General features: G+C 57.5%; 8 protein-coding genes and 1 pseudogene across 9 annotated transcripts in view; 6 read left to right on the top strand and 3 right to left on the bottom strand.

Moving 5' to 3' along the window:
• The window catches only part of PPFIA3 (PTPRF interacting protein alpha 3), a 127,653-nt gene extending 110,213 nt beyond the window's left edge, over positions 1-17,440 (bottom strand). The window contains exon 1 of the mRNA XM_050772383.1: positions 17,437-17,440. The gene's annotated coding sequence lies outside the window, so the exon portion shown is untranslated. The remainder of the gene's footprint in view (positions 1-17,436) is intronic.
• The window catches only part of LOC126943589 (uncharacterized), a 44,729-nt gene extending 26,056 nt beyond the window's left edge, over positions 1-18,673 (top strand). Inside the window, exons 1-6 of one of the 2 annotated variants that reach the window (XR_007721770.1) lie at positions 15,324-15,409; positions 15,767-15,967; positions 16,068-16,229; positions 16,513-16,640; positions 17,045-18,383; positions 18,616-18,673. Coding sequence is in view for 1 of the 2 variants with exons in the window: in XM_050772509.1 (XP_050628466.1) it covers positions 15,347-15,502; positions 15,767-15,967; positions 16,068-16,229; positions 16,513-16,640; positions 17,045-17,417 (1,020 nt within the window). In the remaining variant the exon portion in view is untranslated. Of the gene's footprint in view, positions 1-15,323; positions 15,503-15,766; positions 15,968-16,067; positions 16,230-16,512; positions 16,641-17,044; positions 18,384-18,615 lie in introns of those variants that run through there. The other variant, XM_050772509.1, reaches the window with a different exon arrangement.
• LIN7B (lin-7 homolog B, crumbs cell polarity complex component) overlaps positions 1-25,218 on the bottom strand; it is a 127,091-nt gene that overhangs the window by 77,822 nt on the left and 24,051 nt on the right. The gene's annotated exons all lie outside the window — the stretch shown is intronic.
• LOC126943605 (choriogonadotropin subunit beta) lies at positions 403-1,540 on the top strand. The gene is made up of 3 exons (XM_050772534.1): positions 403-454; positions 806-973; positions 1,209-1,540. The coding sequence occupies exons 1-3, from the start codon at positions 440-442 to the stop codon at positions 1,521-1,523; spliced, it is 498 nt and encodes a 165-aa protein (XP_050628491.1). The 5' UTR covers positions 403-439; the 3' UTR covers positions 1,524-1,540.
• On the top strand, positions 449-9,503 carry LOC126943612 (choriogonadotropin subunit beta-like). The gene is made up of 3 exons (XM_050772540.1): positions 449-584; positions 8,548-8,936; positions 9,172-9,503. Exons 2-3 carry the CDS (start codon positions 8,706-8,708, stop codon positions 9,484-9,486), a joined length of 546 nt encoding a protein of 181 aa, XP_050628497.1. The 5' UTR covers positions 449-584; positions 8,548-8,705; the 3' UTR covers positions 9,487-9,503.
• LOC126941671 (uncharacterized) lies at positions 5,873-6,886 on the top strand. Its single transcript, XM_050768341.1, is given in 6 exon segments — positions 5,873-5,891; positions 5,933-6,054; positions 6,319-6,460; positions 6,463-6,523; positions 6,624-6,738; positions 6,740-6,886. Coding segments are annotated over 6 exon segments (606 nt in total).
• On the top strand, positions 8,003-19,350 carry LHB (luteinizing hormone subunit beta). Its single transcript, XM_050772536.1, has 3 exons — positions 8,003-8,547; positions 18,395-18,783; positions 19,018-19,350. Exons 2-3 carry the CDS (start codon positions 18,553-18,555, stop codon positions 19,258-19,260), a joined length of 474 nt encoding a protein of 157 aa, XP_050628493.1. The 5' UTR covers positions 8,003-8,547; positions 18,395-18,552; the 3' UTR covers positions 19,261-19,350.
• LOC126941670 (neurotrophin-4-like) lies at positions 9,628-12,222 on the top strand (annotated as a pseudogene).
• RUVBL2 (RuvB like AAA ATPase 2) overlaps positions 19,400-25,218 on the bottom strand; it is a 45,748-nt gene continuing 39,929 nt past the window's right edge. Inside the window, exons 10-16 of the mRNA XM_050772453.1 lie at positions 25,012-25,135; positions 24,539-24,633; positions 24,322-24,440; positions 20,721-20,840; positions 20,174-20,303; positions 19,637-19,751; positions 19,400-19,508 (exon numbers count right to left, since the gene is read on the bottom strand). Of these exons, the coding sequence (XP_050628410.1) occupies positions 19,483-19,508; positions 19,637-19,751; positions 20,174-20,303; positions 20,721-20,840; positions 24,322-24,440; positions 24,539-24,633; positions 25,012-25,135 (729 nt within the window). The 3' untranslated portion in view covers positions 19,400-19,482. The remainder of the gene's footprint in view (positions 19,509-19,636; positions 19,752-20,173; positions 20,304-20,720; positions 20,841-24,321; positions 24,441-24,538; positions 24,634-25,011; positions 25,136-25,218) is intronic.

Raw genomic sequence — 25,218 nt, 5'->3', positions numbered from 1 at the left:
AGCTAAGTCCGAAGCCGCGCCCCTCCTGGGAGGTTGGACTGTGGCGGAGGAATGCCTTAAATGGAGGAGGGTTGAGGCTTCAGTCCCGCACCTTTCTCGGGTCACGGCCTCCTCCTGGCTCCCAAGACCGCACGATAGGCAGAGGCCGGTTTTCCTACACCCTACTCCTGTGCCTCCAACGCCGACTAGACCCTAGCACTGGACGACTGAGTCTCTGAGGTCACTTCACCGTGGTCTCTGCCTCACTCTTGGCGCTGGACCACTGAGGGGAGAGGGCTGGGACGCCCCGCTGAGCCACTCTTGCCCCTCCCTTGCTTTGTGCACCTCTCACCCCCCGGGGTGTTAGTGTCGAGGTCACCCCAGCATCCTACCACCTCCTGGTGGCCTTGCCGCCCCCACAACCCGGAGGTATAAAGCCGAGGCAGGGGACGCACCAAGGATGGAGATGCTCCAGGTAAGACTGCAGGGCCCCTGGGCACCTTCCACCTCCTTCCAGGCCATCACTGGCATGAGAAGGGGCAGACGCGTGTGAGCTGTGGAAGGAGGCCTCTTTCTGGAGGGGCGTGACCCCCAGTAAGCTTCAGGTGGGGCAGTCCCTGAGGGTGGGGATCTGAAACGTTGGGGTATCTCAGGTCCTCTGGGCTGTGGGGTGGGCGCTGAAAGGCAGGTGTCTGGGCGGTGGGTCCTGACTAGGAGATGCCGGGAAGGGTCTCTGGGTCGTTGCATGTGGTGTACCCGGGAAATGGGAGGGCCAGGGCACGGGGCTGTGGTCTCAGACGGGGCTGAAGCAGTGTCCTTGTCCCAGGGGCTGCTGCTGTGGCTGCTGCTGAGCGTGGGCAGGGCACGGGCATCCAGGGAGCCGCTGCGGCCACTGTGCCGCCCCATCAATGCCACCCTGGCTGCCGAGAAGGAGGCCTGCCCCGTGTGCATCACCGTCAACACCACCATCTGTGCCGGCTACTGCCCCACCATGGTGAGCTGCCCAGGGTCAGGGGCAGGTGCTGCCACCTCAGGGCCGGATCACAGAGGCAGCGGGGGAGGAAGGGCGGTCTGCCTGTCTGGTCAGGGGCTGGGGAATGGGGTGTGGGAGGGTGGGAACAGAGGGCTTTCTGGACTCCTGAGTCTGGGACCTTTGGGGGCAGCTTGGGAGGTCAGCGGAGGCGCTGGCCCCAGGCACATGCTCACTCCCCTATCCACACATCCTCCAGATGCGGGTGCTGCAGGTGATCCTGCCGCCAGTGCCCCAGGTGGTGTGCAACTACCGCGAGGTGCGCTTCGAGTCCATCCGGCTCCCTGGCTGCCCGCCTGGCGTGGACCCCGTGGTCTCCGTTCCCGTGGCTCTCAGCTGTCGTTGTGCACTCTGCCGCCGCAGCACCTCTGACTGTGGGGGTCCCAAGGACCACCCTTTGACCTGTGATGACCCCCACCTCCAGGCCTCCTCTTCCTCAAAGGACCCTCCCCCCAGCCCTCCAAGTCCATCTCGACTCCTGGAGCCAGCAGACACCCCGTTCCTCCCGCAATAAAGGCTTCTCAATCTGCACTCTGGAGGTGTCTTTCTGTGGGCTCAGGGCAACCACACACACGCAGGGTGGGTCCAGCTTCAAAACCATTTTTTACAAAGTCACACTGTCAGATCTCTGATAGAATACAAGGTGGGCCGGTCGCGGTGGCTCACGCCTGTAATCCCAGCACTTTGGGAGGCCGAGGCGGGCGGATCACAAGGTCAGGAGATCGAGACCACGTTGAAACCCCGTCTCTACTAAAAATACAAAAAATTAGCCCGGCGCGGTTGTGGGCGCCTGTAGTCCCAGCTACTCGGGAGGCTGAGGCAGGAGAATGGCGTGAACCCGGGAGGCGGAGCTTGCAGTGAGCCGAGATCGCGCCACTGCACTCCAGCCTGGGCGACAGAGCGAGACTCCGTCTCAAAAAAAAAAAAAAAAAAAAGAATACAAGGTGGATGGCTGGACGCCGTGGCTCAGGCCTGTAATCCCAGCACTATGGGAGACTGAGGTGGGCGGATCACTAGGTCCAGAGATCCAGACCATCCTGGCTAACATGGTGAAACCCCGTCTCTACTCAAAATACAAAATTAGGCGGGAGTGGTGGCGGGTGCCTGTAGTCCCAGGTACTTGGGAGGCTGAGGCAGGAGAATGGTGTGAACGCGGGAGGGGGAGTATGCAGTGAGCCGAGATGGTGCCACTGCAATCCACAGAGTGAGACTCCATCTCAACAACAAAAAAAGAAAACAGGATGGGGTCAGGGGATGACATCCAGCTCAGGAGGTGTCCATGGTCTCGCCTTCTGTGGGGAGAAGGAAGGCCACATGGTCATTGTGCCCCCGTGGGGCAGGGCCTGAGCCTTCAAGGCCGAGCTCTCTCTTCCTCCCTCTGAGGGTGGCACTGGCAGTACAGATGGGGGGTGGGGATATGAATGGGATGAATGGGCTGAGGTGGATGTCATCTCTTCCATTCTCCTTCATCCACTGCCTTTCCCTTCCCCTCCTCAGGGATGGCCCTGCTGCTCTAAGGACCCCAGTTTGAGAACTCAACAAATGATCACAATATCACAACTCTCTGAACTGGAGCTCAATCTCTGCAAGATGGGTGAAACCATATGTGGTTTTGAAGTTTGAATAGGAGTTCTCCCAGAGGAACTTGAGGCTAGTAATTATGATGATGATGATAAGAATAACCACTATTTGGCAGGGCACGGTGGCTCAAGCCTGTAATCCCAGAACTTTGGGAGGCCGAGATGGGCGGATCACGAGGTCAGCAGATCGAGACCATCCTGGCTAACACGGTGAAACCTCGCCTCTACTAAAAAAAAAAAAAAAATACAAAAAACTAGCTGGGCGAGGTGGCGGGTGCCTGTAGTCCCAGCTACTCGGGAGGCTGAGGCAGGAGAATGGCTGGAACCCAGGAGGCGGAGCTTGCAGTGAGCTGAGATCCGGCCACAGCACTGCAGCCTGGGCGACAGAAGGAGACTCCGTCTCAAAAGAATTAAAAAAAAAAAAAAAAAAAGAATAACCACTATTTATTGAGTGTTTACTCTTTCTCAGCCCTAATACATAACTCCTCGGATCAACTCTTGTGGATTTGATCATTGGTGGCCTTTGGTGTTAAGTGGCTGACTGCCCAGTGTCAGTGGACACCATGTTGCTCATCCTGGAGAGAGGGAGGGCACATTTCATTATGTGGATGGGGAAGGAGAGAAACTGGAACATGCAAGCAGATGGCCAGGGGACCTTTAGAACGTGGTCCACAGAAGGCTTTTAAGTGTCTGGGAGCTGGGGTTCAAATGGGAAATATTACTTGGTGAGAGGGGGCAGGCGTTGGCTTATAATATTCAGTTGTGAGGTAATGAGCCCCCCATCACAGGGGGAGTACAAGCAAGGTTGAATAAGAAGTGATCAGGATGCTGGAGAGTTCAGCCCTGGGCAGGGAGTTGGAGTCAGGTTTCTAGCCCTCTTCCCTGTCTCAACCTCTACCCTACATCAGGAAAGCAACAGACCTTAAAATTATCCAGCTTGATGGCCGGGTGTGATGACTCACGCCTGTAATCCCAGCACTTTGGGAGGCCGAGGCAGGTGAATCACCTGAGGTCAAGCATTCAAGGTGAAACCCCGTCTCTACTAAAATTATAAAAAGAAATTAGCTGGACGTGGTGGTGAGTGCCTCTAATCCAAGCTACTCTGAAGGGTGAGGCAGGAGAATCACTTGAACCTGGGAGGCAGAGGTTGCAGTGAGCTGAGACTCTGCCATTGCACTCCAGGCTGGGCAAAAAGAGAGAAACTCCTCCGTCTCACAAAAAAAAAAAAAAAATGTCCAGCTTAAGTGGGACATGACGTTCTGACTAACTTGCCGGCCCCCTGGCTGGATCAGGGGGTCAGTGTGCATTGACAGCCCTTGAATAGGGCCAGCAAAATCCAACAGAAGGGCCCCAGAAGCCTGAATGGGGGAGGAGGGGTAAGTGGGATTCTGGGCCTGACTGCAGAAGGCAGCCTCAGTTTTCCTTGTCTGAAGAATGGGCCAGTGGGATGAGATTATGGGGGTTCTGGAGGCAGAGGCCTTGACCTAAAGCTCTTTTTTTTTTTTTTTTTTTTTTTTTTTTTTTTTTTTTTTTTTGAGATAGAGTCTTGCTCTGTCGCCCAGGCTAGAGTGCAGTGGCGCCATCTGAGCTCACTGCAGCATTCACTTCCCGGGTTCAAGTGATTCTCCTGCCTTAGCTGGGATTACAGGTGGGTCCCACCATGCCTGGCTAATTTTTATGTTTTTTGGTAGAGACAGGGTTTTGCCATGTTGGCCAGGCTGCTCTCAAACACCTAACCTCAAGTAGTCTGCCCGCCTCAGCCGCTCAAAGTGCTGGGATTACAGGAGCGAGCCACCGCATCCACTGACCAAAAGCTCTTTATAGTGAAGAAATGACAAGGGAAGCCAGGGACAGACCAAAGAAGTTCACAATAGCCCTTCACCTATTACCCATCTCCCCACATGTGTTGCCAACACACACACACACACACACACACACACACACACACGGAGTTTCTCTCTCTCTCTTTTTTTTTTTTTTTCTCTCTCTCTCTCTGGGACAGACCACAGGACTTCAAAGTAGCCCTTTACCTATTACCCATCTCCCCACATGTGTTGCCAACACACAACCACACATCTCTCTCTCTCTCTCTCTCACGTCCAGATTTGAGCACGGGACATAGGCTTCTTCTCCCCCCATCTATACAGACCAGGCCCTGGGGCGGGGTGGAGCATGGTTGCCTCCATTTCTACATCTCCTTGTTTTCAATCTGTGATGTTGATCCCTTTGCCACCTTCCTCTCTGTCTGTAACTTCCAGTATCTCTCACCTCTGGGTTAGTACTAATAGCTCCCTTTCCATCGTAGTCTCTTTCTTCCTTCCTGTCTCTCCCCTTTCTTGCTGTATTTCCTTCTCACACATCAAGGCCCGTCTTTTTCACTATGTCCCTGTGCACTTCTCTGTGGATCATCCCTCTTTGCCCACCCAGCCTACCCAGGTGGAACTTTTCCAGCAAATTAAAGGCAGGCAGGGGCCGGGCGCGGTGGCTCAAGCCTGTAATCCCAGCACTTTGGGAGGCCGAGATGGGCGGATCATGAGGTCAGGAGATCGAGACCATCCTGGATAACATGGTGAAACCCCGTCTCTACTAAAAAAAATACAAAAAACTAGCTGGGCGAGGTGGCGGGCGCCTGTAGTCCCAGCTACTCGGGAGGCTGAGGCAGGAGAATGGCGTGAACCCGGGAGGCGGAGCTTGCAGTGAGCTGAGATCCGGCCACTGCACTCCAGCCTGGCGACAGAGCGAGACTCCGTCTCAAAAAAAAAAAAGGCAGGCAGGACAGCTGACGCCAGCGCTGACCCCTCCAGCACATGCGGTGATAGTGGGGGAGCCCCAGGGACCTCTGGAAATCATTACCCCAAGGTGGGCAGTCCTGGCAGAAGGAGGAAGCAGCAGGAGCTTCTGGACCTTGGAGGAAAGACGGGTGTTTCTCATGGATGTCCTGAGGTGCTATGTGCAGTGCAGGGGTCTCTATCTCTCTGTCTGGATTCCCAGGTCTCTGTTCCTCTTTCTGGGTCTCTGTCTCCCCTATCCCCCTGGGTCTCTGAAATTCTGAACTTCTCCTTCCTCTTCTTCCCTCTTGTCTGAGTCTCCATCCCCCTCCCCGCGTTTCCCTGTGCCCCTCTTGGGTTCCCTGTCCCTCTGTCTCTGGGTCTCCTTTTCACTCCATCCATCCACGTGCCTACAGGCCCTTCATTGGCTACTTTCAGGATGGGCGGGTTCTGTCACCTGCCGCAACAGCAACAACAAGCCAGCACTTCCTTGGCTATAGGGAGGGGGAGGAACCATGGCCAGTGGCACCCTGGCTCTGCGCTGTGCTCCCCCCGCCCCCCTGCGCCCCACCCCCCGCCGCGGTCTTCCATCTCTGCAACCGAGATGCCTGGATCCTGGCCCAACTGGCATCTCACCAGCACCTGCGTTGTCCACCGCATTATCCCACCCATGCCCTTCCCCCCACCCACGGTGCAGGTGAGTTGACCCTAGGCTGAAGCCCTGCGGGGCTGGGGACCCAGAAAGCTAGGTGCTGAGTAAAGGGGATTGGGAGCTTGGACTCCTCTCTGAAGCTGGAGTGTCCTGGAGCCCTGGGTCTGAGAGAGGAGGCAGCAGGGAAGCTGGATGCCAGGGATTGCAGAGGAAAGGGCCGGGGGCCGACTGGAAGAGGTCAGAGCTTGGGGTGGGGGGTGATACGGACTCCTGAGTCTTTCTAGCTGATGTGCAGCGCCTTCTCTCCAGTCCACGGTCGCAGACCCTCTACCCCCGGCTGCAAAGCAGGATTCTCGCATCTGGGCTTTCGACGAGGTCCTCAGCAGATGGGAGACAACCTCTGGCTTGGCCTACGTGCCCAAGACCCATTGCGGGCCCTGCGCCCAGCCCAGAGCCCAGAACCTGCAGACCCCACGCGGACTGTGGGGATCAAGGAATGGAGAGAAAAGTTAAGGTTTGAGGAGTGCCGGAGTCCGCAGGGGACAGGACGGGAGACTGCATTTGAGTCCCCTGCGCCTTCACATGGGTCTCCAGGCCTCCTTTCGGCACCTCAGATACCGCGGCTGGGGCCTCCCACTGACCACAAAATACCAGCGCAGCGAGAGGAGGGCGCAGTACACCGGCTCTCCCGACCAGGACGCGCGCGCCCCCGAATACGTCGGGCCCCAGCCCCTCACAAGTCGCAGACCACCACCGCGGGGGGCTGGGCCTCGAGGCCAGGCCAGGACCGGGGGCTGGAAACTCACCTTCAGGGCTCCTAAGCTGCTGCGGAGCTAGAGGGCGGACTGTGGGTGGGGATGAGACTAGAATATTCTGAGACGGGGTCGGATGGGAGGTTGGAGAGCTCAGCTCCAGTGGCCACACCAAGACGGTTTAAGACCGGGAGCGGAACCAGAGAGGTTGTTTTTGGTAACTGGGGGCTTGGGTTTGAGTTCCTTGACCAGCAGGAGGTACTTGGATTTAGAGAGGTGAAGCTGGGAAGGGTTCGGGTTTGAGGAAGGAAACTGAAGTTCCCTGGCGTGGGTGGAAGGAAGGGCTCTGACTCTGGGGCGGGGTGCCAGGGCCGTGGCCGACATGGCTGTAGAGGCCGAAGGAGAGGGATTCCCGCAGCACCGCGGGGCCTTGACTCTGGCTCAGGAGTCCTACAGCCCCTCGCTGCACCCGCTCCGCCGGCTCGACCGCTTCCGCCCGCTGGAGGCGCCCTGGGGTGGCCCCCCTGGAAGCCCTTGCCGGGCATCCACAGCGTGCCGAAAGCCTACAGCCCCCAGAACTCCCGCTCCGCCAGCTTGAAGCCGGCGCTAGTGGGAGTCGGCCGGGCCAGCCCCACCCCGACACGCCCCCTGGATCGGGGCGGGGCCGAGCTCGGGACCTCCAAGGATGTAGATGCTCCAGGTAAGACTGCAGGGCTCCTGAGCACCTTCCACCTTCTTCCAGGCCATCACCGGCATGAGAAGGGGTAGACGCGTGTGAGTTGTGGAAGGTCTTTTATCTGGAGGGGCGTGACCCCCAGTAAGCCCACTACGAGGGGTCCAGACTCAGGCTGGCTCCCACTTATTACTTCTGTCCGCAATGTGGGGGCGGGACTAACCCAGACACGCCCACTCAGCTGCGGTATCGAGGGGAAGGGACTAAGTCCAGATAACGTCCGTCGAGGCTTGACCCCTCGGGCAGGACACGCCCCCTGCGGGCGTATTAAATAATGAGTTAAATCATCTGAGCCACCCCATTTCCGGGGACCGCTCCAGGCATCCTAGCTTGAGGGTAGGGAGGGCGGAGGTCCCTAAGGGAGATGTGGGGCTCTGGCTGAATCGTTCGCTGCGGGGCATCTGGGTCAAGCAACTTCCTTGGCTGCAAAGTCACGGGGAGACCCTCGCGGATTGGGCAGAAGCTAAGTCCGAAGCCGCGCCCCTCCTGGGAGGTTGGACTGTGGCGGAGGAATGCCTTAAATGGAGGAGGGTTGAGGCTTCAGTCCCGCACCTTTCTCGGGTCACGGCCTCCTCCTGGCTCCCAAGACCGCACGATAGGCAGAGGCCGGTTTTCCTACACCCTACTCCTGTGCCTTCAACGCCGACTAGACCCTAGCACTGGACGACTGAGTCTCTGAGGTCACTTCACCGTGGTCTCTGCCTCACTCTTGGCGCTGGACCACTGAGGGGAGAGGGCTGGGACGTCCCGCTGAGCCACTCCTGTGCCTCCCTGGCCTTGTGCACCTCTCACCCCCCGGGGTGTTAGTGTCGAGGTCACCCCAGCATCCTACCACCTCCTGGTGGCCTTGCCGCCCCCACAACCCGGAGGTATAAAGCCAGGTACACGAGGCAGGGGACGCACCAATGATGGAGATGCTCCAGGTAAGACTGCAGGGCCCCTGGGCACCTTCCACCTCCTTCCAGGCCATCACTGGCATGAGAAGGGGCAGACGCGTGTGAGCTGTGGAAGGAGGCCTCTTTCCGGAGGGACGTGACCCCCAGTAAGCTTCAGGTGGGGCAATCCCTGAGGGTGGGTTTCTGAAATGTTGCGGTATCTCAGGTCCTCTGGGCTGTGGGGTGGGCGCTGAAAGGCAGGTGTCTGGGCGGTGGGTCCTGACTAGGAGATGCTGGGAAGGGTCTCTGGGTCGTTGCACGTGGTGTACCCGGGGAATGGGAGGGCCAGGGCACGGGGCTGTGGTCTCAGACTGGGCTGAAGCAGTGTCCTTGTCCCAGGGGCTGCTGCTGTGGCTGCTGCTGAGCGTGGGTGGGGCACGGGCATCCAGGGAGCCGCTGCGGCCACTGTGCCGCCCCATCAATGCCACCCTGGCTGCCGAGAAGGAGGCCTGCCCCGTGTGCATCACCGTCAACACCACCATCTGTGCCGGCTACTGTCCCACCATGGTGAGCTGCCCGGGTCCAGCAGCAGTTGCTGCCACCTCAGGGCCGGGTCACAGAGGCAGCGGGGGAGGAAGGGCGGTCTGCCTGTCTGGTCGGGGGCTGGGGAATGGGGTGTGGGAGGGCGGGAACAGAGGGCTTCCTGGACTCCTGAGTCTGGGACCTTTGGGGGCAGCTTGGGAGGTCAGCGGAGGCGCTGGCCCCAGGCACATGCTCACTCCCCTATCCACACATCCTCCAGATGCGGGTGCTGCAGGCGGTCCTGCCGCCAGTGCCCCAGGTGGTGTGCAACTACCGCGAGGTGCGCTTCGAGTCCATCCGGCTCCCTGGCTGCCCGCCTGGCGTGGACCCCGTGGTCTCCGTTCCCGTGGCTCTCAGCTGTCGTTGTGCACTCTGCCGCCGCAGCACCTCTGACTGTGGGGGTCCCAAGGACCACCCTTTGACCTGTGATGACCCCCACCTCCAGGCCTCCTCTTCCTCAAAGGACCCTCCCCCCAGCCCTCCAAGTCCATCCCGACTTCTGGAGCCAGCAGACACCCCGTTCCTCCCGCAATAAAGGCTTCTCGGTGCGCACTCTGGGGTTGTCTTTCTGTGGACTCAGGGCAACCACACACACGCAGGGTGGGTCCAGCTTCAAAACCATTTTTTACAAAGTCACACTGTCAGAACTCTGGTAAAAACAGGGTGGGGACAGGGGATGTCATCCAGCTCAGGAGGTGTCCATGGTCTCACCTTCTGTGGGGAGAAGGAAGGCCACATGGTCAGTGTGGCCCAGGGGGCAGGGCCTGAGCCTTCTAGGCTGAGCTCCCTCTTCCTCCCTCTGAGGTTGGCACTGGCAGTGCAGGTGCCGGGGTGGGAACCTGAATTGAATGAATGGGCGGAGGGGGATGTCATCTCTTCCAGCCTCCTTCAAGCATTGCTCCTCCCTTCTCCTCCTCTTCCCTACCCTCTCTCCATCTGCTTCCCATCCCTGCCAGGAGCCATCACCTGGGTAGAAAAGGGGCCTCGGAAAGGGGGCGGGGACTTGACTCCTGGGTACCCTGCACTTCAAGAGGAACTCTGGGGAGGGGGTGTTCAGGGATTTGGCCCCTTCCCCACCTGCCTGTATACCCTGCCTGATCTTTTCTTCCCCTAAGTGGTTGCCCCCTCCCTCTCCTGAGATGTCAGGAAAGAGGGAGCCAGCTGTGTCCTCCACAGGGGCCCCCCGAAGCCTGGGGACTACCAGCCCCAGAGCTCCAAGGTGGAGGAGGTGCTGACAGGTCTGGTAACCACTGGCTGTTTCCCAGTCTTCTCCACACCACCCTTTCCTAGAACCACAGGCTTCCAGAATGTTGTAGAGAAACTGCAACATCCACGCCTCCACCAGCCTCTCCCAGTGCCAGGTCAATTTCACACACGGGAAAACTGAAGCCTGTCTCAGAGGGGCAGCGTTTTACCTCCTTAGTGGCAGTTTTGAGGTGAACTGGGGTCTCCCTAGGATTCCAGGTTGTGGCCTTTCTCCAAATTGTAGAATGTGGCCAGGCGTGGTGGCTTAGTCTGTAGTCCCAGCTACTCAGGAGCCACAGCAGGAGGATTGCTTGAGCCCAGGATTTCAAGTGCAGCGGGGAATCAGCAAGATCTCGTATTAAAACAATTTGTTTGGGATCAGGTGTGGTGTCTCACGCCTGTAATCCCAGCAGTTTTGGAAGCCAAGGCAGAAGTATCGCTTGAAATCGGGAGTTCAAGACCAGTCTGACCAAGATGGTGAAAGCCTATGTCTACTAAAAATACAAAAATCAGCTGGGCACAGCGGCAGGCGCCTGTAATTCCAGCTACTGAGAAGACTGAGGCAGGAGAATCACTTGAACCCATGAGGCAGACGTTGCAGTGAGCCGAGATTGTGCCACTGCACTCCAGCCTGGGCAGAGTGAGACTCTGTCTCAAAAAAAAAAAAAAAAAAAAAAAAAAAAAAAAATTGATTGGAACATCCTACAAGATGCAAGACTTATGTTTCCTCAGAGTTGTACAGGAAGGATGGCAGAGTGCAGTTACCCAGACTTTAAGTCCCATCTGTGCCATCTGCTGGCTGTGTGACCGGACACAAATCATTAATTTCTCTGAGCCTGTATTTCATCATCTGTTGCTATTAAGTAATAGTAGTTGAATACTTATTTTTATTCTATTATTATTATTTATTTTTGATATGGATTTTCGCTCTTGTTGCCCAGGCTAGAGTGTAATGGTACAATCTTGGCTCACTGCAACCTCTGCCTCCTGGGTTTAAGCAATTCTCCTTCCTCAGTCTCTGGAGTAGCTGGGATTATAGTCACGTGTGCCACCATGCCTGGCTAATTTTGAAATTTTAGTAGCTACAGAGTTTCACCAAGTTGGCTAGGCTGGTCTTGAACTCCTCACCTCATGTGAGCCGCCCACCTCGGCCTCCCAAAGCGCTGGGATTACAGGCGTGAGTCACAGTAGTAGTTGTATATTTATTATTAATCTACAATTTGGGCGTTATGCAAGTGTTAGATATAGGATCCCCCAAACTTCTAGAACAAGAGCTTCCCCACAATCCTGGCAGGCAAGCCTCCCCTGGGGTTTCCAACTTCTGTCCCCACTGAAGTTTTCACCCCTTTCTCTAATCCCAGCCTCCTGCTCTCTGTCTCCAGGTGCTCCGAGAACTGCTCCCCCTCCCCTCATGCTCCCTCCCCATCCTCCTCCTTTTCCTCCTCCCCAGTGTGCCAATTGAGTCCCAACCTCACCCTCGACATTACCCCCATTTCTGGCCCTGAGTGGGACCTTCTGTCCCCCCCCACCGAGTGGTCCTGTCTAGGGGTGCTTCTGCTGGGCCCCCTCTGCTTCTCCTGCTGGAGGCTGGGGCCTTTCGAGAGTCAGCAGGCACCCTGGCCAACCGCAGCTGGTGTGGGGTGAGTGAAACTGCACCAGGGAGTTGTCGGGGTGAACTGGCCGCGACGCAGTCAGCGGCTGGGTGACTGACTCCTGGACCGCTGTGGACTTGCGTGGGCGTGAGGTGGAGGTGCTGGGTGAGGTGCCTGCAGCTGGTGGCAGTCCCCTCCGCCAGTACTTCTTTGAAACTCGCTGCAAGGCTGATAACTCTGAGGAAGGTGGCCCGGGGGCAGGTGGAGGGGGCTGCTGGGGTGTGGACCAAAGGCACTGGGTGTCTGAGTGCAAGACCAAGCAGTCCTAAGTACGGGCATTGATCGCTGATGCCCAGGGCCGTATGGGCTGGCGATAGATTCGAATTGACACTGTCTGTGCCTGCACACTCCTCAGTTGGACTGGCTGGGCTTGAGGCCCGTGCCCAGTAACTGGTCAGGCAGAAAAGAACTGAGCTGGATGCTGAGAGACCTCAGGGGGCCCAGTTGCTCTAAGGATCCCAGTTTGGGAACTCATCAAATGATCACAAAATCACAATTCTATGATTTTGAGCTTAGTCTCTGCAGGATGGGTGAAACCATATGGGGTTTTGAAGGTTGAATAGGAGTTCTCCTGGAGCAACTTGAGGGTAAGAATGATGATGATGATACCCAGGTGCAGTGGCTCATGCCTGTAATTCCAGAACTTTTGGAGGCCAAGGTGGGCGGATCACCTGAGGTCAGGAGTTTGAGACCAACCTGGCCAACATGGTGAAACCCTGTCTCTACTTAAAATAGAAAAAATTGGCAGGGCGCGGTGGCTCACGCCTGTAATCTCAGCACTTTGGGAGGCCGAGATGGGCGGATCACAAGGTCAGGAGACCGAGACCATCCTGGCTAACATAGTGAAACCCCATCTCTACTAAAAATACAAAAAAAAAAAAAAATTAGCCGGGTGTGGTGGCAGGTGCCTGTAATCCCAGCTACTCAGGAGGCTGAGGCAGGAGAATTGCTTGAAGCTGGGAGGTGGAGTTTGCAGTGAGCCGAGATCACCCCACTGCACTCCACCCTGGGGGACAAGAGCGAGACTTCGTCTCAAAAAAAAAAAAAAAAAAGAAAAGAAAAAGATGATGATGATAATAAGAGCCACTATTTACTGAGTGTTTACTGTTTCTTAGTCCTAATACAAAACTCCTCAGATCAACTCTCATGGATTTGATCATTGGTGGCCCTTGGCGTTAAGTTACTGACTACTTAGTCTCAGAGGTTACCACCTTGCTCATCCTGGAGAGTGGGAGGGGACATTTCAAGATGTGGTTGGGGAAGGAGAGACACTGGAACATGCAAGCAGATGGCCAGGGGACCTTGAGAACATGGTCCACAGAAGGCCTTTAAGTGTCTGGGAGCTGGGGTTCAAATGGGAAATCTTACTTGGTGAGAGGAGGCAGGCGTTGGCTTAGAATAGTCTCTTGTGAGGTAATGAGCCACCCATCACAGGGGGAGTACAAACAAGGTTGTATGAGAAGTCATCAGGATGCTGGAGAGTTCAGGCCTGGGTGGGGAGATGGAGTCAGGTTTCTAGCCCTTTTCCTTGTCCCAGTTTTTACCCTACATTGGGAAAGAAACAGACCTTAAAATTGTCCAGCTTGATGGCCGGGTGTGATGACTCACGCCTGTAATCCCAGCACTTTGGGAGGCCGAGGTGGGCGAATCACCTGAGGTCAGGAGCTCAAGGCCAGTCTGGCCAACATGGTGAAACCCCGTCTCTACTAAAATTATAAAAATAAATCAGCTGGGCATGGTGGCAGGTGCTTGTAATTCAAACTACTCCGGAGGGTGAGGCAGGAGAATTGCTTAAACCTGGGAGGCAGAGCTTGCAGTGAGCCAAGGCCATGTCATTGCACTCCAGTCTGGGCAAAAGGAGTGAAACTCTGTCTCAAAAAAAAAAAAAAAAAAAAAAAAAAAAAATTTGTCCAGCTTGAGTGGGGCATGAGGTTCTGACTAACTAGCCTGCCTCCTGGCTAGGATCAGGGGTCACTGTGCATTGAGAGCCCTTGAGTAGGGCCAGAAAAATCCAACAGAAGGGCCCCAGAAGCCTGAATGGGGGAGGACGGGTAAGTGGGATTCTGGGCCTGGCTGCAGAAGGCAGCCTCAGTTTTCCTTGTCTGAAGAATGGGCTGGTGGGATGAGATAATGGGGGTGGAGGAGGCAGAGGCCTTGACCTAAAGCTCTTTTTTTTTTTTTTGGATAGAGTCTTTCTCTGTCACCCAGGCTAAAGTGCAGTGGCGCAATCTGAACTCACTGAAACATTCACCTCTCAAGTTCAAGTGATTCTCCTGCCTTAGCTGGGATTACAGGTGCGCGCCACCAAGCGTGGCTAATTTTTGTATTTTTTGGTAGAGACAGGGTTTTGCCATGTTGGCCAGGCTGGTCTCAAACTCCTCACCTCAAGTGATCCGCATGCCTCAGCCTCCCAAAGTGCTGGGATTACAGGAGTGAGCCACCGTGCCTGGTGACCAAAAGCTCTTGATAGTGAAGAAGTTACAAGGAAGCCAGGGCGAGATCATAGGCCTTCACAACAGCCCATGACGTATTACCCATCGCCCCACATGTGTTGCCAACACACACATACACACACACACAATCTCTCTGTCTCTCTCCCTCTCTCTCTCAGGTCCAGCTTTGAGCAAAAGACATAGGCATCCCCTCCACCCATCTGCACAGACCAGGCCCCTGGGCGGGCTGGGGCGTGACTGCCTCAGTTTCTACATCTCTTTGTTTACTATCTGTGATTTTGCCCTTTTTTGCCACTTTCCTCTCTGTCTCTAACTTCCAGTGGCTCTAGCCTCTGGGTCAGTCCTGATAGCTCTATTTCCAATGTGGTCTGTTTCTTCCTTCCTGTCTCTCTCCTCTCTTGTTCTTCTTTCTCACTCATCAAAGCCCATCTTTTTCGCTATGTCCCTGTGCACTTCTCTGTGGTTCCCTCCTCTTTCCACACTCTGCCTACCCAGGTGGAACTTTTCAGGCAAATCAAAGGCAGGCAGGACAGCCAATGCTGGTGCTGATTACTTCAGCAGGTGCAGGGAGGGTCGGGGAGCCCAGGGGATGTCTGGAAATCCTTACCCCGAGGTGGGCAGGCCTGGTAGACAGAGGAAGTAGCTGGGAGCATCTGGGCCCTGGAAGAAGGGGGTGTTTCTCATGGAGGTCCTGAGTTGCTAGGTGTAGTGCAGGGGTCTCTGTCTCTCTGTCTGGATCTTGACACCTCCAGGTCCCTATCCTTCTTTTTGGGTTTCTCTGTCCCCCACCCACTGGGTCTCTGAAATTCTGAACTTCTCCTTCCCTTTCCGACCTCCTCTCTTTGAGTCTCCATCCCCCTCCCCGTGTTTCTCTGTGCCCCTCTTGGGGTCCCTGTCCCTCTGTCTCTGGGTCTCTTTCTCACTCCATCCATCCACATGTCTGCAGGCCCTCGATTGGCTAGGTTCAGGGTGGGCGGGTTCTGTCACCTGGGGCAACAACCACAACAAGCCAGCTACTGCTTGGCTACCGGGTGGAGGTGAAACTATGGCTGGTGGCAGCTTGGCTCTGTGCTGTGGCCCAGCGTGGTGCCGTATCTCTGCAACCGAGGTACCTGGATCCAGGCCCAACTGGCATCGCACCAGCAGCTACATTGCCCACCGCATTATCCCACCCGTACCCATCATCCCGCCCACGGTGCAGGTGGGCAGACCCTAGGCTGAAGCCCTGCGGGGACTGGAGACCCAGAAAGATACGGGCTAAGTAAAGGGGATTGGGAGTTTGGACTCCTCTCTGAAGGAGGAGGGTCCTAGAGTCCTGGGTCTGAGAGAGGAGGCACCAGGGAAGCTGAATGCCAGGGATTGCAGAGAAAGGGCTGGGGGCCGACTGGAAGAGGTCAGAGCTTGGGGTGGGGGGTGATACGGAGTCCTGAGTCTTTCTAGCTGATGTGCAGCGCCTACTCTCCAGTCCACGGTCGCGGACCCTCTACCCCCGGCTGCAAAGCAGGATTCTCGCATCTGGGCTTTCGACGAGGTCCTCAGCAGATGGGAGACAACCTCTGGCTCGGCCTACGTGCCCAAGACCCATGGCGGGCCCTGCGCCCAGCCCAGAGCCCCAGAGCCTGCAGACCCCACACGGACTGTAGGTATCAAGGATTTAGGAGAAAAGGTAAGGTTTGGGGAGTGCCGGAGTCCGCGAGGGACAGGGCGGGGGACTGCATTTAAGTCCCCTGCGCCTTCACATGGGTCTCCGGGTCGCCTTTCCACAGCTCAGACGCCGCGGCTGGCACCTCCCACTGACCACAAAGTACCAGAGCAGCGAGACGAGGGCGCAGTACAGGGGCTCTCCCGACCCGGATGCGCGCGTACCCGAACACGTCGGGGCCCAGCCCCTACAACTCGCAGACCACCACCGCGGGGGGCCTTCCCAGGTGGCGGTGTAGAAGCCGGCGCTGCCGAGACGGGGCGGAGTTCCGGGAGCCTGGGGCGGGGCCAGAAGAAATCATGGCCTTGAGGCGCGGCTAAAGGGTCTGGGGCGGGATCGGGAGGTTAGAGGAGCCGGGATAGGGGCTGGGCATTCAGGCCAGGCCAGAAGGACCAGGGACTAGAAACTCACCTTCAGGGCTCCGAAGCTGCTGCGGGGCTAAAACTAGGGCTTTGAACGGGGTAGGAAATCTATGTCTTGGGTATGCCTCCTCCCCCAATCTTGCTCAGGCTCTAATTCCCTGGACGAAGAACCCCGAGCTGTCTGGCCGGCCTTTCACAGTATCCGACCGGGGCGTCCTGGACCGCCGCCAGCTCTATCTGACCACCTCGGCACGGGACTTTCGGTTCTATCCCAAGTAAGCCGGGCTCTCGCTCCGCACCGCCTCCTGCCTTGGCCGGTGCACGCCGAGCCCCTGGGCTGGCTCCCATTCTCTGACCCAGTGGTCTCAGCCTCGACTCCTATAGCAGCAAAACCCAAAGTTCAGGCCCCAGCCCCTCCCTCTTTTAGCACCCAGGAGTCCTTAGTGTCAACTCTCAGGAACGGCGGTAGGGACAGGAAGCGTGCACAGCGGCTGAGGGGATTCTGGATCTGAGGGCAGGGCCTCTTTCCGTACTTGAGCCCCCAGATACTCCTTTCCAAGGAAGCGAAAGCCCCCGTTTCCTTCCCTAGGATGCGAAAGCTCAGTTTCAAGGACGTTAAGTACCTCGAGGACCCAGGAACGCAGGCTGCGGTCCTCACTATCCTGCCCTGCTCCCACAGGACGGAGCTGTCCGGATACCCCCGCAAGGACTCCCTGACCTACTGGAGCTTCGAAGAGACGCCCCAGGTCTGGGGCCACGGCCCGCAGCGGCCGCCCTGTCCGCGCTCCTCCCGGCCGCCCCGACCACCGCGGGTCCGCGTGCCACACGCCAGGCCGGTGACCTCGGCCGTGCCGCACCGCGGAGCCCTGTCTCTGGCTCAGGAGTCCTACAGCCCCCCGTTGCACCCGCTCCGGGGGCTCGACCGCTTCTGCCCGCTGGAGGCGCCCTGGGGCGGCCCCCACTGGAAGCCCCTGCCGGGCATCCACAGCGTGCCGAAAGCCTACAGTACAGAAAACTCCAGCTATGGCAGCTTGAAGCCGACGCTGGTGTGAGCGGGCCGGGCCAGCCCCACCCCGGACACGCCCCCTGGGCCGCGGGGCGGAGCCGAGCTGCGGATCTCCGCTCACTAAGAGGGATCCGGACCAGGCCTGAGTTGCACTCATTACCTCTATCGGCAATGTGGGGGCGGGACTAGCCCAGACACGCCCACTCGGCTGCGGCATCGTGGAGAGGGGACTAAGTCCAGATAATGTCCTTGGAGGCTGTGGCCCTGCGGGCAGGACACACACCCTGAGGGCGTATTAAATGAGTTAAATCACTTGAACCACACCCATTTCCGGGGACCCCTCCGGGCATCCTGGCTTGAGGGTGTGGCGGGCAGAGGTCCCTAAGGCTGAGGTGGGGCTCTGGCTGAATCCCTGGTTGGGGGGCATCTGGGTCAAGTGGCTTCCCTGGCAGCACGGTCACGGTGAGGACTGTGGCACAGGAATGCATCAAGTGGAGGAGGGTTGAGGCTTCAGTCCAGCATCTTTCTCGGGTCACGGCCTCCTCCTGGCTCCCAAGACAACTCCATAGGCAGAGGCAGGCCTTTCTACCCCCTACTCCTGTGCCTCCAACGCCGACTAGACCCTAGCACTCCATGGATGAGTCTCTGAGGTCACTTCACCGTGGTCTCTGCCTCATCCCTGGCGCTGGACCACTGAGGGGAGAGGGCTGGGGCGCTCTGCTGAGCCACTCCTGTGCCTCCCTGGCCTTGTGCACCTCTCGCCCCCGGGGGGATTAGTGTCCAGGTTACCCCAGCATCCTACCACCTCCTGGTGGCCTTGCCGCCCCCACAACCCCGAAGTATAAAGCCAGGTACACGAGGCAGGGGACGCATCAAGGATGGAGATGCTCCAGGTAAGACTGCAGGGCCCCTGGGCACCTTCCACCTCCTTCCAGGCCATCACTGGCATGAGAAGGGGCAGACGCGTGTGAGCTGTGGAAGGAGGCCTCTTTCTGGAGGGGCGTGACCCCCAGTAAGCTTCAGGTGGGGCAGTCCCTGAGGGTGGGGATCTGAAACGTTGGGGTATCTCAGGTCCTCTGGGCTGTGGGGTGGGCGCTGAAAGGCAGGTGTCTGGGCGGTGGGTCCTGACTAGGAGATGCCGGGAAGGGTCTCTGGGTCGTTGCTCGTGGTGTACCCGGGGAATGGGAGGGCCAGGGCACGGGGCTGCGGTCTCAGACTGGGCTGAAGCAGTGTCCTTGTCCCAGGGGCTGCTGCTGTGGCTGCTGCTGAGCATGGGCGGGGCACGGGCATCCAGGGAGCCGCTGCGGCCACTGTGCCGCCCCATCAATGCCACCCTGGCTGCCGAGAAGGAGGCCTGCCCCGTGTGCATCACCGTCAACACCACCATCTGTGCCGGCTACTGCCCCACCATGGTGAGCTGCCCCAGGCCAGCAGCAGGTGCTGCCACCTCAGGGCCGGATCACAGAGGCAGCGGGGGAGGAAGGGCGGTCTGCCTGTCTGGTCGGGGGCTGGGGAATGGGGTGTGGGAGGCGGGAACAGAGGGCTTCCTGGACTCCTGAGTCTGGGACCTTTGGAGGCAGCTTGGGAGGTCAGCGGAGGCGCTGGCCCCAGGCACATGCTCACTCCCCTATCCACACATCCTCCAGATGCGGGTGCTGCAGGCGGCCCTGCTGCCCCTGCCCCAGGTGGTGTGCAACTACCGCGAGGTGCGCTTCGACTCCATCCAGCTCCCTGGCTGCCTGCCTGGCGTGGACCCCGTGGTCTCCTTCCCTGTGGCTCTCAGCTGTCGTTGTGGACCCTGCCACCGCAGCACCTCTGACTGCGGGGGTCCCAAGGACCACCCTTTGACTTGTGACCACCCCCAACTCCCAGGCCTCCTCTTCCTCTAAAGACCCTCCCCCCAGCCCTCCAAGTCCATCCTGACTCCTGGAGCCAGCAGACACCCCGTTCCTCCCGCAATAAAGGCTTCTCAGTGCGCACTCTGGAGGTGTCTTTCTGTGGGCTCAGGGCAACCACACACAGAGTGGGTGCAGCTTCAAACCATTTTATACAAAGTCACAGTGTCAGAACTCTGGTAGAAAACAGGGTGGGGACAGGGGATGACATCCAGCTCAGGAGGTGTCCATGGTCTCGCCTTCTGTGGGGAGAAGGAAGGCCACATGGTCAGTGTGGCCCAGGGGGCAGGGCCTGAGCCTTCTAGGCCGAGCTCCCTCTTCCTCCCCGAGGTTGGCTCTGGCAGTGCAGGTGCAGGGTAGGGATTCTTACTGAGTTCATTGAAGAGGAAGGCGTCCTGGTACTCCTTCATGTACTGCGTGGAGCGGGACTCGTCCAGGAAGAGTGAGTAGACCCGCTTGATGTCATCCACCTGCACTTCTGTACCCTGGAGGGGGAGGGCGGGTCCTGAGTTGGGCCCCTCTCCGTGAGGCTCACGGCACAGACCCCAGCATATGTCACCTCCATGCTCTAGGCAGCAGAGGGTGGCATGTGAGGGGAGGGCATTCTGGCCAGATTGCCTGGGTTCAAAACCTGCCTGGCCATCTCCTGGTTGTGGGCCCAGCCTCTTCATTCCTCAGTTTCTTTATCTGTAAGGTGGACCTAACAGCATCTACTTACAGTCAACAGAGATTTACTGAGCACCTACTGTAGGCCAGGCGGGGAGATACAGAAGACAACTTGAGGGATGAAAATTCCCTGCCTCTGAAAATGTACATCCTAGGTTGAAACTGGAACCCTGGCAGCCCCTGAAGTAATGCGTCACTCACTGCCGCCATCTGGCCCTGCTGGCTAATTCGGCGGGCTGACCTTGCGTTTCCGGCACACCAGGCTTGCAGCCGTGATGAGCTGGATGGCGTAGCGCAGTGACGTCTCCAGCCCGATGCGGGTCAGCACCGTGTAGGCGTCCTCACTCATCTCCACATCTTCCTCCTCGCACCTGCAAGCAGTGGGGGACGGGGGTGGCTCAGCCAGGGCCCAGCCTCTGACTGCAGCAGAAGTGGCCACAGCAACCCTCTGGTCCTTCCCCACTGGGAATATGTGGCGCCTGCATCTTAGAACCATAGAATGCTGACGCTAGAAGAGCCACGGAGACAGGGGCTGGGCTGGATCTAAAACCTAGGCCTCCTGACCACGCCCAGGGCGCTGGCCCCCACACCGGTCACGGGTACCTCGCCTCCCTTTCCCACCATGGCTCCTGCTCCCGGATCGGCGGCCACTGTCTGGGTGCCAGATCAGCCCTCTCTCTTGCAGGCCCAGCCACCATGCCAGTCCACCAGACCTCAGTGTCGGCATTTGTCAAACAGGGTAGACCCCAGCCCCGCCTCCCAGGCGCACGGTCTGGTCCTGCCCGCACCGGATGCGGAGGATCTGCTTCGTGTCTTTCTCGCTGTAGGGGGTGGTGGAGACGATAAGCAGCCGGTCCAGCAGGTCTATGGGGATGCCGTGGGGGCTCTGGTAGCTGGTGCCCCGGATTCTGAGGAAGAGGCAGAAAGAGGGGGCTGTCAGGGGGATGTTCCCTTTTCATTCCCTTTGCTGGGAACACTCCCACCTCCCATCACCACCCACTCAGTGGGCCCAACACCACTTAACCTTTAGCTCATGTCTCCTGTCACATGATGACATCACCCCCTGATGACGCAGCCTTCCACAACTGTCAGTCCCCCAAGGACACCCTTCCGCAGAGCTGCGCTGCTTTAAGCTAGCTCTCTGCCTCGAGGATTACTGGATCAAGGTCCCACTCCCGTGCTCGACATGAAGCTTCACAAAGGAGGGGACAGAACCTGTCTTGTTCCCTGTCGCAGCGGGGCCAGCCCAGGGCTGGTGCCAGGGTATACAGTCAGTTCCCCTTATTCACCGCAGTGAGGTTCTAGAAAGTCACCGTGAACACTCCAATTAGCCGATCCTGAGCCACTGCTCCTAGTGGAATACAGGGTTAGGCTCTCTTGAGCCTTTACTCACAGTATTTTCGTCAATCAATATATATATAATCTGGGTCTATGTGTGTTTTCATTTGTGTGTTTCTGTTATGTTTTTTTTTTTTTTTTTTTTTGAGACGGAGTCTCGCTCTGTCGCCCAGGCTGGAGTGCAGTGGCTGGATCTCAGCTCACTGCAAGCTCCGCCTCCCGGGTTCACGCCATTCTCCTGCCTCAGCCTCCCGAGTAGCTGGGACTACAGGCGCCCGCCACCTCGCCCGGCTAGTTTTTGTATTTTTTTAGTAGAGACAGGGTTTCACCGTATTAGCCAGGATGGTCTCGATCTCCCGACCTCGTGATCCGCCCATCTCTGCCTCCCAAAGTGCTGGGATTACAGGCTTGAGCCACCGCGCCCAGCCTCTGTTATGTTTTTTAAGACGGAGTCTCGCTCTGTTGCGAGGCTGGAGTGCAGTGGCATGACCTCGGCTCACTGCAACCTCCGCCTCCCGAGTTCAACCGATCCTCCTGCCTCAGCCTCCCAAGTAGCTGGGTCTACAGGCGCACGTCACTATGCCCAGCTAATTTTTTCTATTTTTAATAGACACGGGGTTTCATCATGTTGGCTGGGATGGTCTCGTTGTTCTCTTGACCTCGTGATCTGCCCACCTCAGCCTCCCAAAGTGTTGGGATTACAGGAGTGAGCTACTGCACTTGGCCTCATTTATGTGTGTTTCTATTTTCATGTGTTTATGTAATATCACTGTTTATTCTCTAACATGGAGCTCATGTCAACAGCATTCTAACTTGGGCTCAGCGAAGCGTCTGTAGCACGGTATTTCCTCCGTCCGGCATCACAGCCTCCTTGCACTCAGAATACCAGACAGCACTTCCGCACTGTGCACAGGGGACACTGCAAATGGCAATATCACCAACAAATGGCCCCAAAAAGTTTTTTTTTTTAAAAAGGCACAAAAATGTGACAATACTTTGGGAGGCTGAGGCAGGCGGATTGCTTGAGCCCAGGAGTTGTAGGCCAGCCTGGGCAACATGGCAAAACCCCATCTCTACAAAAAAATACAAAAGTAAAAAATAAAAAATGAAAAATAAAAAAATAAAATTAGGCCGGACGCAGTGGCTCACCCCTGTAATTCCAACACTTTGGGAGGCCAAGGTGGGCAGATCACGAGGTCAGGAGCTCGAGACCAGCCTGGCCAATATGGTGAAACCCCGTCTCTACTAAAACTACCAAAATTAGCCAGGCATGGTGGGGGGTGTCTGCAATCCCAGCTACTCGGGAGACTGAGGCAGGAGAACTGCTTGAACCCGGGAGGCAGAGCTTGCAGTGAGCCAAGATCGTGCCACTGCACTCCAGCCTGGCAAGAGAGCTAGACTCCGCCTCAAAACAAAAACAAAAATTAGCTCGGCATAGTGGTGCACGCCCATGGTCCCAGCTGATGAGGAGGCTGAGGCCAGAGGATTGATTGAGCCCCAGGGGTGGTGTGTGTGTGTGTGTGTATGTGTGTGTGGCAGGCACTGAGGCTGCAGTGAGCCATGATCATGTCTCTGTACTCCAGCCTGGGCAACAGAGCAAGACCCTGTCTCAAAAAAACGAAAGTGAAAACGTAGCACTAAATAGAATACAACAAGGACACTTATTTACAGCATGAGCTAAAGGAAGCAGCCAGTGTTGCCTCATTCACACTCAGCTAGGAAAGTGGGTGTCAGGTGACTCGAATTTGTGGTCAAAAGCAGGGCAGATATTTACTTGCGGATTACAAATAAATCTTAGCAAGCAAGGAGATTCTCAGATACAGAGTCTACAAACAACCAGGGCTGCTGGTAGCTGCTGCCTCCCACAGGAGGTGCCCCTGGGCAGTCCCCAGGCCCTGACCTGCGGTTTCTGTGAAAACACCATCAGCCCTGGGGGTCTCTTCCAGTGTCCAGCCACCGAGAGACCAAATTCGGGCTCTGCCACTTTCTAGACTTGTGACCTGGGCAAGTCACTGGGCCTCACTGTCCTGCCCTGTAAAATGGCACTGAGGTGATATCTACCTTCTGAGCTTCTTCTGCAGATCCAAGGAGTTAAAAGAGCCAACAGAGCCAGGCACAGCGGCCCACCATCCTCTGTAGGATGCCTGCTTCATCCCTTTTGTGGTGCCCACCCCAACCGCCCAGTTTCAGCTGGGCCCACAGCTGCAGTCCCCAGCCTTCTTTGCCACCAGGTACGGCCCTGAGCCTGAGCAGCACCGGGCAATGGGATGTGGGTACAAGGGTGGGGTGCAGCCTGTGGATCACAGCCTATGGGAGCTGCCTGCCCTCCACATCCCCCTGCTTCCTGTGGGCCAAAATGTGGCGAGGTGGAGAAGACAGCCAGCAGGCATGGTGGCGGGTGCCCATAATCCCAGCTACATAGGGTGCTGGCAACACCTGGGAGACGAGGTTCCCAGGCTTCAGCACAGCACAGTACCCTCTGTGTCACAGGAATCTGTCCCCGGCATCCTCAGACCAAACACAACACTAAGAGTTTCCCACGCACACGGTGCTGGCAACACCTGGGAGACGAGGTCCCCAGGCTTCAGCAGAGCATGGTACCCTCTGTGTCATGGGAATCTGTCCCTGGCATCCTCAGGCCAAACACAACAGTAAGAGTTCTGTGAATGAAGTTGTTGGGTCGAAGTGACTGAACAGTCGTAGTTTATGTCGTGTCTAACAGATGTCACTGTGCTTCCCTCAAGATTAGAAAACATCCCACAGCACTCCTGTGAGTTTCCTGCAGCGCCCTGGGGCGCTTTGCACGCAGTTTGAAAACTGCAGCCTTGGGGGCCAAAGGAGTAGCAAGACAGAAAGGCAGCAAGAACAGTCTCTGGGCTTCCTCGGGGAGCAGAGCTGCCTCCCACCCGCCTTTTGTAAGGGAAGAGCGCACACCGCAGTCACGGGTCCCTCCCTGATCAGGTGTCAACACAGGCTCCCTGTGGACCCTCTGACCACATCCACTGCCCCGGAGCATCCCGTTTTCCCCAGAGGCCCCTGCAGCTGGCTCACCGCGTGATGCCACGGTTGGTGGCCATGATCAGGACAGGCGCCATGTCACTCTCCAGGGCCCGGTTGAGGAAGGAAAAGCTCTCGATGTCCAGCATGTGGACCTCATCAATGAACAGCACCTGGGATTGGGGTGTGTGTGAGAGTCGCCACCCACGTCCCTGCTTCCCCAGCCCACTCCCACCCCGCCACCTGCCCCGGCCATGTCCCGGGTCCTCACTCCAGGGATGATCTCCGCCTTGCCCTCCTCGCGCCACTCTGCCACCTTGGCATTGATCTGCTCGCGGACTTCTGACTTGATCTCCCCTGTGTCACCTATGTGAGGCACAGGTTGCATCAGGGAAGTCAGAGAGGAGGTGGGTTCCAGGGCCAGAGTGTGACTAAGACAGAGGAGGATGATGCAGGGGTGGAGAAAGGGGAGCAAAGCAAGGAGGGAGGAGGAGACTGAAACATCCCCAGAGAGGATGAACAGAGGCAGAGAACACAGGATGGGGAGAGGGCAGGGCGACACCCCCATCACAGCACCAGCGGTGGGGGGACGAAGCAGACTTGCAGGTGGAGAACAGAGGCAGCCATGGGCCAGAGTTACAGGAAAGGGTGTGGAGCAAGTGGGCCACACTCGGAGCTCAGGAACAGAGGGAGCCCGAAGGAGGCTGCCAGGCCTGGGGCAGGGCAGGGCAGGAGGGGCCTCACCTGAGAAGAGCGCCAGGAAGCCCTGGGTGCGGGAGTTGATGACATCGATCTCGTGCAGGGACACGGTGTGCACCACCTCCTTGCGTTTCTGGAGCTCCCCATCCGGGCACTGCACAAACTTGGTCTATGGGGCAGGGGTGGGAGAAGAAGGGAGGAGACGGGGCAGGGAAGGCCATGAAGGGGGACCCTAAAGGCCTCTGCCTGGGG

This window comes from Macaca thibetana, chromosome 19 (genome assembly GCF_024542745.1).
Source record: "Macaca thibetana thibetana isolate TM-01 chromosome 19, ASM2454274v1, whole genome shotgun sequence".
NCBI lineage: Eukaryota > Metazoa > Chordata > Mammalia > Primates > Cercopithecidae > Macaca > Macaca thibetana.
This window is presented reverse-complemented; position numbering and strand designations above follow the sequence as displayed.